Source organism: Xyrauchen texanus, chromosome 27, assembly GCF_025860055.1.
Source record: "Xyrauchen texanus isolate HMW12.3.18 chromosome 27, RBS_HiC_50CHRs, whole genome shotgun sequence".
Classification (NCBI taxonomy): domain Eukaryota; kingdom Metazoa; phylum Chordata; class Actinopteri; order Cypriniformes; family Catostomidae; genus Xyrauchen; species Xyrauchen texanus.
In genome coordinates, this window is record NC_068302.1 from 1646895 (window position 1) to 1658868 (window position 11974).

At 39.7% G+C, this 11974-nt stretch overlaps 1 protein-coding gene across 4 annotated transcripts in view; it reads left to right on the top strand.

Annotated features, from left to right (window-relative positions):
- The window catches only part of LOC127620633 (peregrin-like), a 61637-nt gene extending 49663 nt beyond the window's left edge, over positions 1–11974 (top strand). For all 4 annotated transcript variants that reach the window (XM_052093823.1, XM_052093824.1, XM_052093825.1 and 1 more), the window contains exons 15-16: positions 765–919; positions 10098–11974. In XM_052093823.1, the coding sequence (XP_051949783.1) occupies positions 765–919; positions 10098–10281 (339 nt within the window). In that variant the 3' untranslated portion in view covers positions 10282–11974. The remainder of the gene's footprint in view (positions 1–764; positions 920–10097) is intronic.

Consider the following 11974-nt stretch of genomic DNA (forward strand, 5'->3'; position numbering starts at 1 on the left):
TATTGTGCTCTCCCTACTGTCAATATACATTTGTAAAAGCCCATAAATACTGTAACATGAAGAAGTGCTGTTACTGTCTCCGACCAGCAGAGGGTGCTTCAGTCCATGTGTGACTAATTGTGATCATCAGTTTTGACTAGAGGAAGACCGATATATCGATTAATCAGCGCTATGTTGGCACTGGAGGAGTCTTCAGTTAAAACGTCTTGTTTATACTTAACAGTGGATTTTAGAGGTGAAATAAGTCATTTAAAAAAATTATACTTCTATGCATATTGTCTTATTATGATTAGGTAATCAAGTGTTTTAAATTGAAGTGAGGGCATGCAAAGAAAAATGTGACTAAATGGAAACCTGCCCCATCAGCACACATCACCATCTACAACTTCATATATTGTGAATAATATTAAACCTTATTTCCATTAAACCTCATCTGGAGAAATATGTATACAAAACCCTTCGTCATTTCAAAATAAGAGTCCCCAGTGTGTTTTGGGCTTGTTTATAGTATACATTTATTTAGGTTATTTTGGGGATTTTGGTTCATCAATAAACTGCATCTGGGATTTTATTCAATTTGGACTCGTCACCTCATAATGTCCATTATAGTGTGGAAAGACTAAGAATTTCATTTTGTTTTTTTGTTTTTTTTATTACTGACCAATTAATTGGATATCTGCCTTTTCCACCACCATAGTTAATGGTATTTGCAGAATCCACTATCAGTCGACCTCTAGTTTTGACCCGTTATATTCTCCCCTCAGATCATTGATCCTAAGATGCCACGAGAGGGTGTGTTCCACAGGGGTGTCCCAATCCCTGTCCCACCTCTAGAGGTGCTCAAACTGGGAGAGCAGATGACACAGGAGGCGCGAGAACATCTCTTCCTAGTGCTCTTCTTCGATAACAAGAGGACCTGGTTAGTCTCGCATACACATGCACTTTTAATTAGCATGTTTAGGGACAAACCATAAACTTCTTGTGCTTTTATATATGTATGTCTGATTATAATTAATATAGTTTAATCTCAAGCCTAATAGAAGACTTTTTGCATTTGTTCTTCAGTTATGTATCATTTTAACAAATTAGGATTTTCTAAATGTCCTCAAAGGAGAATTTTGTCATATTTTGCTCACTTCTGGGGGCTAATTTTTTCCCCAAAGTATATATATCTACACATGCACAAACACTTGTGTTCTTCTTTGTGTGGGGAATATTCCATGTGTTGAATGAAACATGAAGTTCCAGAGGTAAAATTTTCCACTGCGGTAAAAGACGATGTCGAGTGTCACAACAATTGTTTTTGTTTTTAGTAGATGGTTTATATTCTTTTCCTCGTGTCTCTCACACTATCAGTTAAAAGTTTGGACACACTGACTGAATTTAAGTTGCATTTTGATCACAAGGCCTCTGCTTGAAATTAGTTTTATAGACATATTAATTGTTCCTACATCTTAATTTCTTTATAAAGCTGAAATAGTTTTTTTATTATTATTATTAATTGTAGAAATTAAGTGACTGTACATGGGGAGTTTAGAGTTGCTATACTTCCATTTGTGTTATTTCATAGTTTTGATGACTTTATAATGATAATAATATAGAGTGAGTAGTGTCCAATAGGGCTGGGCGATATTTAAAAAAATAAATATTTTAGGGATAATTGCCTTAAAAAATATTGTGATATCCCAATACATCGTCAACCCCCCTGCTGAGGGTCGGTGAAGTTTTTTGCTTTATTGATTTTGCTTTAAAGATTTTATTAATTGATTGAAACACAAAAACTTAAAGTACATTTCTAAATTCAAATTTCACTTTAAACTAAATGAAAAAAGCATTAAAATAACAGTGATCAAAAAATCTTATTTAACCACCTCCCCAAATCCAAACAATTACCGTCTCCAACGGCTCCATTTGCCATCATGCAAGCATCCGTCAATGACAACAGGTGGAAAATTGCTAATAGCCTACAGATTAAGAACTAAAGACAATTAAATATGTAAAGACAATAATAATCTAAATAAATAAGACCCAAAATAATACTGTCAAATGTGTGTTCTTATCAAATTTGTGTTTGTATTGCGTTTTGGTAATACTGTTTATGCTGCCTATAGAAAATAAAATGAAACAAAATTTTAGGTTCAAGGTGAATGTGTCTTGTATTACTTTATGATTTAATCACTTTCATCTTTGTTTCTTTAATACAAAGATATATATTACTGAACCTGTAGAGTTGCGTTCACAATGCATGCCAACCACATGGAAATAAAGCGAACTAAACTCACAGCACCTCCTGAGATGATCAGATAATTTGCAGCATTCTCACAGATGACAGTATTCTTGCAAACAGTTTTTTAATGAATGAAACAGAAAGCAAAAGAGTGAAAACTCTTTACATGCGCTTGTTCCACACCTCTGAACAAACAGCTAATCAGACACAAGCAGTAGCTATACTTCTATCCAAGTTGAGAATTGAATTAATGTGAAAAATTTGGTGACTTCCCAGATCCATGGTTTTGCCATTTCCCAATATTGTCGATCATCATCTGTTCGTAATCGGCACTGGGATCTTTTTACGACATCATCGATATCCGATTACATCATCCTATCGCCCAGTCCTAGTGTCCAAACTTTTGACTGTTAATGAACATCAGTGAGAGTCGTTATCATTTTACATTGTGATATAAACCGTGTAATGTTGCAGTTCTAAGTAACTGTTTTATTGACTCAATAAAGCCCATTTGAACTTGCATTTGGTGCTTGACGAGTGTTAAATTCAGACCCTGTAATTGACTGACCTTGTCAATACAAGAAGGTTTCTATATTGAGATGATTATTGTCACATTCTCATGACCCACTTTGACTTCCTCAAGAGAGTTTTACAGCTGCAGCATCACTGAACATCCTGTGCTGGCAGACACAGTGAAATAGGGCAGAGGAAACAACATTAGCATGCTACTCAGAAATTATTGCTTGAAAAAAGACCTGGTCGAGGTAATATATGAACATGAAACAAGATCACCCATATATATGTATATGTGGCGGTGGAACGTTTGGAATAATGTACAGATTTTGCTGTTTCGGAAGGAAATTTGTACTTTAATTCACCAAAGTGGCATTCAGCAGATCACAAAGTATATTCAGGACATTTTTTATCAAATGTAGACAGGCCCCATTTCCAGCAGCCATCACTCCAACATCTTATCCATGAGTAATCATGCTAATTGCTAATTTGGTACAGAAAATCACTTGTCATATCAAACACAGTTGAAAGCTATTTGGTTCATTAAATGAAGCAGTTTCGAATAAAAATGAGCTGTGCCTAACCGATCAAGCAGTACATCAATACGAGGCATTGGATATGCATCAAATTTAGACAACTCGTTTACTTTCCGATAATTGCAGAACCAGACCAACCCGTTGCTCTTAGGAACCAGCACCACCAGGCTGGACCATTAAATTTGGGATTCCTCTATTACTCCCATCTCAAGCATTGCATCCAATTCTTATCTTGCCATATTTTTCTTGTGCTCGTGAAACCGGTAGGGAGGAGTATTTACCACTACCCCTGGGCGTAGCAACCTCTGTGAGTTGAGATGGCGAGAGGTTGTCTCCAAGTTACTCGGGGGAGATGATTGGCTTTTATGTTCACCTCAGGCCCAAGCTCCACCCTCTCTGGAACCACCGTTGCCAACATCACAGGGACTGTCTCCCCCATTATTTCAGGAGGTTGAGATGGTATATTTGATGTGCATCACCTCTATCTGTTCGTTTTACCTCATAAACGAGATCTCCGACTCATTGTGTCACCTCAAAGGGCCCTTGCCATTTGGTGAGTAATCTGGAACTCGATGTTGGGAGTAATACAACACTTTGTCTCCCGGTGCAAATTCCCGTAGCCCCATCATACAGTCGGCTTTGATGTTTTTGAGCTTGGTGCAAATTCTCCTGTGTTAGTCGACCCAAAGTCTGGAGTTTTACTGTAAGATTTAGAACGTACTGAATTTAGTTTTTACTGTTTGAAGGTCCCTCCTCCCAAGCTTCCCACATGACGTTGAGCACTCCACGTGGCTTAATTTCATAATTTTGAAGAGTCTACTATGAGATAACTATGTGCTGAGATGATGCGCAGAGGCAATGCTTCCATGTATCGTGTTGCGTAATCCACCAGATCTAACACAAAGCGATGCCCCTGTACAGTCCTTTCTAATGGCCCATCAAGGTCCATGCCAATTCTTTTGAAGGGGACCTTGATTAATGGAAGCGGCGCAGTTACTCTTTTGGGGCAGCCGGCGGATTCACCAGCTGACATTCATGGCATGCTGCACACCACCTGCGGACATCCTCATGAATGCCCGGCCAATAGAAATGGGCCATTAGACAGTTTAGTATTATTTCTTGTCCTAAGTGACCCGCCATCGGATTATGATGAGCCATCTGGAATAGCATTCTCTGATGGCTTTTCTGTATCAACAATTGGGTTGGGTTCTTTTGTATCCTCTGAGCGCACTGCATCACTTGAGACAACCTATTTGTAATAATTGAAAAATAAAGATATGCGATTACAACGTCTGGCTGGAGGCATTGACCAACAGTCACTTTCCTTTGATTAAAAGCATTCTTAAGGGACTCATCTCGTGACTGCTTCAGAGGGAAATCCCCTGCAGGGAACCCTCTAAGGGATGGGAAAGCCGAGACTTCTCCCCTCTGTTACGTCATCCTGACATGGAGCTCATCGACTGCCCTGGCTCCGGCTCCCCAGCCAGCAAGTCACACCACACACACCGATACGCTTTGTTGCAGGACATATCCACACACATTCCCCTCAATAAAGTTGTAAATGCCAGCCAATTAATTCCCAGAATTAGTGGATTGGTGAGGCGGGAATTAACTGCAGCCTCAACACTATGTTTTTGTCCCCGAAATTGAATAGTGACTGTCACTATTGGTAACTTTGAATATCTCCATGCTGCATACACCTCACATACACCCTCGGCCCTGTGCCCAAAGCCTCGTCTTGAACCAAACATTGGTGGATAGTGGTTTGATTACAACCGGTATCCACCAAGGCTTGATACAGTGCATCCGGAAAGTATTCACAGGCTTCACTTTTTCCACATTTTGTTATGTTACAGCCTTATTCCAAAATGGATTAAATTAATTATTTTCCTCAAAATTCGACAAACAATACCCCATAATGACAATGTGAAAGAAGATTGTTTGAAAATTTTACAAAACACAGCCTTTGTTCAATACTTTGTTGAAGCACCTTTGGCACCAATTACAGCCTCAAGTCTTTTTTTGTATGATGCTACAATCTTGGCACACTATATTTTTGGGCAGTTTCTCCCATTCTTCTTTGCAGGACCTCTCAAGCTCCATCAGGTTGGATGGGGAGCGTTGGTGCACAGCCATTTTTAGATCTCTCCTGAGATGTTCAATCGGGTTCAAGTCTGGGCTCTTGCTGGGCCACTCAAGGACATTCACAGAGTTGTCCCGTAGCCACTCCTTTGTTATCTTTGCTGTGTGCTTAGGGTTCTGTTGGAAGATGAACCTTCACCCCAGTCTGAGGTCCAGAGTACTCTAGAGCAGGTTTTCATTAAGGCTGTCTCTGTACATTGTTGCATTCATCTTTCCCTCAATCCTGACTAGTCTCCCAGTTCCTGCCGCTGAAAAACATCCCCACAGCATGATGCTGCCACCACCATGCTTCACTGTAGGGATGGTATTGGCCAGGTGATGAGCGGTGCCTGGTTTCCTCCAGATATGATGCTTGCCATTCAGGCCAATTAACTCAATCTTTGTTTCATCAGACCAGAGAATTTTGTTTCTCATGGTTTGAGAGTCCTTCAGGTGCCTTTTGGCAAACTCCAGACGGGCTGTCATGTGCCTTTTACTGAGGAGTGGCTTCCATCCGGCCACTCTACCATACAGGCCTGATTGGTGGAGTGCTGCAGAGATGGTTGTTCTTCTGGAAGGTTCTCCTCTCTCCACAGAGAAACACTGGAGCTCTGTCAGAGTGACCATCGGGTTCTTGGTCATCTCCCTGTCTAAGGCCCTTCTCCCCCGATTGCTCAGTTTGGCCGGGCGGCCAGCTCTAGGAAGAGTCCTGGTGGTTCCAAACTTCTTCCATTTATGGATGATGGAGGCCACTGTGCTCATTGGAACCTTCAATGCTGCAGAAATTGTTCTGTACCCTTCCCCAGATCTGTGCCTCAATACAATCCAGACTCGGAGGTCTACAGACAATTCCTTGGACTTCCATGGCTTGGTTTGTGCTCTGACATGCACTGTTAACTGTGGGACCTTATATAGACAGGTGTGTGCCTTTCCAAATCATGTCCAATCAACTGAATTTACAACAGCTGGACTGATGCACTGTATGTACTTCCTCTGATACTCACAGTTATGTGGTACATTCCAGCTCGATCGGGAGCATCCCATTGGGTTTCAGGGACCCGGACCAATGCTTCCAGTTCCATCACGGAGCATTGGTCCTGGAAGTGCCCTGGCCACCCACTGTGACTTTGGCCATTTCCACAGCTCTGCCATATGCTCGGACAACTCTATAAATGCCTCTGGTTCGTCTTGTGGGCCCATTTTCATATGGGTGAGCGGGGGCATGGAAGCTGTTGGGTCAAGGGTCATGGCTGAGAATTGCTCCTAGTGTATGAAGCTCCAGAACACCTGAGAATCACCTGGAAACACTGGTCTTGGTCTAGATGTAGCTCAAGCAGGGCCTGGTGTTGAGCCTGGTGCATGCTGGCGAGAGATTTGATGACTTCGGCCAGTGGCAAGGACTCCATGACAATATATTATCTTCCTCAAGATCCCGGGTTTTGGCACCACTGTAATGGGACTGGTTGGAATGGGAATGAGGAAGCGAGGTTCAGGTATCTTCCAAAAGCTTTATTCACAAATGAAACGCTCTTAACGCATCGCACTCCTGTGTATCATGCTCTCTCTCTCTCTCTCTCTCTCTCTGGACACTGGCTTGGGCTCCTCTTATCCCTCTCCCTGGATTACCCAGAAAGTAACAGCTGTTAGACTTAATTATCACCCAATCTTACCGCTTCCCCTCTCCCCAGACAGACTCTAAACCGTGGCCTTGCCACAGTATACGATAACGGCTGTGGCTCCGGTGGTAGAGTGGGTTGGCCACTAATCGCAGGGTTGGCTGTTCGATTCCTGGCCCACATGACTCCACATGCCGAAGTGTCCTTGGGCAAGACACTGAACCCCAAGTTGCTCCCAATGGCAGGCCAGCGCCTTGCATGGCATCTTTGCCTTCATTTGTGTGTGTGTGTGTGTGTGTGTGTGTGTGTGTGTGTGTGTGTGTGTGTGTGTGCGTGTATTTATCACTTTGTGGGGACATTTTGTCGGTCCCCATGAGGAAAACAGCTTATAAATCATACTAAATTATGTTTTTTGAAAATCTAAAAATGCAGAAAGTTTTCTGTGAGGTTTAGGGGTAGGGTTAGGTTTAGGGGATAGAATATAAAGTTTGTACAGTATAAAAAACATTATGTCTATGGAAAGTCCCCATAAAACATGGAAACACAACGTGTGTGTGTGTGTGTGTGTGTGTGTGTGTGTGTGTGTGAGCGTGTATTTATCACTTTGTGGGGACCAAATGTCCCCATAAGGATAGTAAAACCCGAAATGTTTGACCTTGTGGGGACATTTTGTCGGTCCCCATGAGGAAAACAGCTTATAAATCATACTAAATTAGGTTTTGTGAAAATGTAAAAATGCAGAAAGTTTTCTGTGAGGGTTAGGTTTAGGGGTAGGGTTAGGTTTAGGGGATAGAATATAAAGTTTGCACAGTATAAAAACCATTATGTCTATGGAAAGTCCCCATAAAACATGGAAACACAACGTGTGTGTGTGTGTGTGTGTGTGTGTGTGTGTGTGTGTGTGTGTGTGTGTGTGTGTGTGTGTGTGTGTGTGTGTGTGTGAATGAGTCACAGTGTAAAGCGCTTTGAAAACCACTAAGGTTATAAGTGTAGATCATTTATTGGTTCTCTAATTTGCAGTAAAGTAGAATAACTTTTATGTAACTCCATGGAAACAAAGGCATATGCTGCAAAATGTATTTGTTTGACAGTTCCAAGACTATCACAAGTCACATGTGTGACGTTTTTAAATCAGTGCAACAGTGCCCACCCATTTTTACAGCCATCTTGTTCTGGAAGTATTTTTCTCATTAATTTTTGCATGAGATTTCATAAAATCCTTCATAAAAGAGTTGAAGTCATCAACCAAACCAAGCAGTTCCGATGTGAATCCCAAACATTGATTTGAAGCAAAAATATATTTGAAAATTAAACAAAAGGACAAAGATGCAAGACTGTGTACTTAACATCTTTAATGAGGGAATAAACTAAAATCTCATGAAGCATTGCAAATGACGTAAACTACTTACAAACTATTGAAACATATACAAAAACTGATTTAAAGTTATTGATTAGAAGTATGGAATATTTGCAAATATATTAGTAATATGAGAGTATATGGAGAGTGACACCGTACATTATGGGAGTGGGAGGAGCTGCAGAGCTCTTTTTCTGTGATCCTGTGATTGGTGGATTTTCCCCTCAGAATCATTGGTAATATAGTTCTTCACCAGAAATTGTTATTATACACAATTTCTAAAATATTAAGTTGGAATAACATGAAATGATGTCTTCAACAGAAACATATTCCATCAATTAATAACTTCAGAGCTCACAAGCTCTAGGATTTGTTAGTATTTGGTAACATTGCCTTTAAATTGTTTAACTTTGGTCAAATGTTTTGGGGATCCTTCCACAAGCTTCTCACAATAAGTTGCTGGAATTTTGTCCCATTCCTCCAGACTGAACTGGTGTAAGTGAGTCAGGTTTGTAGGCCTCCTTGCTCGCGCACACTTTTTCAGTTCTGACCACAAATTCGGATTGAGGTCAGGGGTTTGTGATGGACACTCCAATACCTTGACTTTGTTGTTCTTAAGACATTTTGCCACAACTTTGGAGGTATGCTTGGGGTCATTGTCCATTTGGAAGACCCATTTGCGACAGAGCTTTAACTTCCTGGCTGATGTCTTGAGATGTTGCTTCAATATATCCACATAGTTTTCCTTCTTCATGATGTCACCAGTCCCTCCTGCAGCAAAGCACCCCCACAACATGATGCTGCCACCCCCATGTTTCATGTTTTGGATGATGTTCTTTGGCTTGCAAGCCTTGCCCTTTTTCCTCCAAACATAACAATGACCAAACAGTTAAATATTTGTTTCATCAGACCAGAGGACATTTCTACAAAAAGTAAGATCTTTGTCCCCATGTGCACTTGCAAACTGTAGTCTGGCTTTATGGTGGTTTTGGAGCAGCCTTTCAGGTTATGTTGAAATAGGACTTGTTTTACTGTGGATATAGATACTTGTCTACCTGTTTCCTCCAGCATCTTCACAAGGTCCTTTGCTCTTGTTGTTTTATTTTTCTGAGATCTTGGCTGATTTATTTTTTATTTTCCCATGATGTCAAGCAAAGAGGCACGGAGTTTGAAGGCATGAATAATCAACACTGCTGGAAACATAATAAACAATTTGATGCAAATAATCTGATTTTCTATAGCTTGGTGTTATTTATAATTTCACAACATATGTGGACATACAGTTTTAGGAAAACAATTTGCTCAAAAAAATTGTATTAGGTGCTACTAGTTACAAATCAAAAAGGGAAATGGAAAATGCACACAGCACTCACTCTTGGGTCTCAGGAGGTTAAAGGTTATCATTAATTAAATTCTCTATAAATCAATTCACCTATGGAGAAAATGTATGTGATTTTTAGTTCCAGAACCAGACTGTCGTACTCTATTTGCAACAACAATGTTCAATACATCACACAAAACCAAATGTTTTAGTTTAAGGTGTAGAATCACATGTACAGTATACTGTATGATAAATAAATATAAGATGTACAATAGTTCAATCAACTGGCCTGAAACTCGCTCACACTGACCCCGGGCCACAATCCTTATTGTTAATCCTTGCCAGAGAACATGATGTAAGGAACAAAATGAGTCCTGTATAAATGGGTGTGTGATTGTTTGTACAGGCAATGGCTGCCACGCTCCAAACTGGTTCCTCTTGGTGTCAATCAGGATCTGGACAAGGAGAAGATGCTGGAGGGTAGGAAGTCAAACATCAGGAAGTCTGTTCAGGTGGCGTACCACCGCGCCATGCAGCACCGCAACAAAGTCCAGGGTGACCCCAGCAGTGATACCAGTGACAGTGACTGAACACACACACATACACATCCAACCGGAAGAACTACATACAGTTAAGCATTCACACTGAAGTATAGCACAAAATCATTTTCTTAAAATATATGAGCATCCATAAAGCAAGGTACATTTATTTATTTATTACAATTATTATTATTATTATTTCTTGTTGTAAGCAAATATCTAACAAATTTTAGTGAGGTTTATGCTTAAACCAAGAAAAAAAAATGATTTTCTAATCGGGTAAGAAAAGTATACTTCATTCAAGAGAAATTCCCTGAAAAGGAATATTCTTGGTTCAACACAAGTGAAGCTCAATTTACAGTTTTTGTGCCATAATGTTCATTACCACAAAAAATTATTTCGACTCATCCCTCTTTTTCTTTACGATGGAAGTCAATGGAGTCAATCCGTAAACGTTAAATACTCTGTTTCAAAAGTATACACACAAGACATAAACAATATGAGTGTTAACATGATTTAAGTGTGTTAAAATCACTTAAATGACCATAAAACAGCGATAGAAACAAATGTAATAATACATAATACATGAGTTGTTTCAGAAGATGAATGTGTGCTTTTATAAAATTACAAGTTTCACATATTTGCCTTCTAAATACTTCAGAAATTGTCCCCATTGACTTCCATATTAAGTGTGTCACTGTAACCTCCGTTTTAAAAAAAATTAAAGGCAAGATGAATCAAAATGTATTTTTGTGTTAATCAACATTATGCCACAAATTCTGTCAATTGAGCTGAACTTTTATTGAGCCGGAATATTTCTTTTAAATAAGATGAATTTACTTGAGAAGCAAAATTGCATTCTATTAAGACTTGTTTTAATAGAAATACATTTCTTTTTCTCACTCCACTGGCAAAAGAAGTGATAGAATTTAAATTTGTATACTATCATCTTGTTTCAAGGATGCTTAGATATTTTAACTGGAAAACAAACAAAAAAGTGTAAGAAAATATTTGTGCAGTGTGTGGAACTATTAACAAAGATGTATTTGTACTGAAAGACACACACACACTGTAATGCTCTGGTGCTAAACTGCTTCAGGCCTGATGTTAAAAGACGTGTCCTCAGGATGTGTGTCTGAACGTGTTCACGTGTTAAATGTGACTTTTTCAGGTGCAGCCAATATTAAAGGACAAACACACAGTCCATGTACCTCACACTACAGCCAGTATTCAATATTTGATGAATTATTTGATAGACCTCTGCTTACCACTAAAAAATGCATGAATTGTGATTTTTACAATTCGTGTGAAACCACGACCCCAAATTTAGCACATCTAAACCACTCTGCTCTGCTGTTCGTGTGTGTGTGTGTGTGTGTGTGTGTGTGTGTGTGTGTGTGTGTGTGTGTGTGTGTGTGTGTGTGTATACACATGAGTGATAATTCGTGTTCCGTTAAATGCAGCTGAAATGAAGAGCATGCAGCACATTTTATGCAGAGGATGCAAAACGTTTTAAAAGAAATTGGTAATGTATTTATTTGTTCTTCCAAATGAGACAAACCCTCCTCTTCCCATAAACACACACACACCCTCACCTCGTAAATCAGTGTATCTGTCGGTGTTTGTACATGTGTCGTTTCTTGAATGAATGGATGAATGCATTGATAACTAACTGTTGTCTGATCATGTGCCAGTTCTGTTACTGTAGAACTTTTATATATATTATTAAATACATGCAATAGAC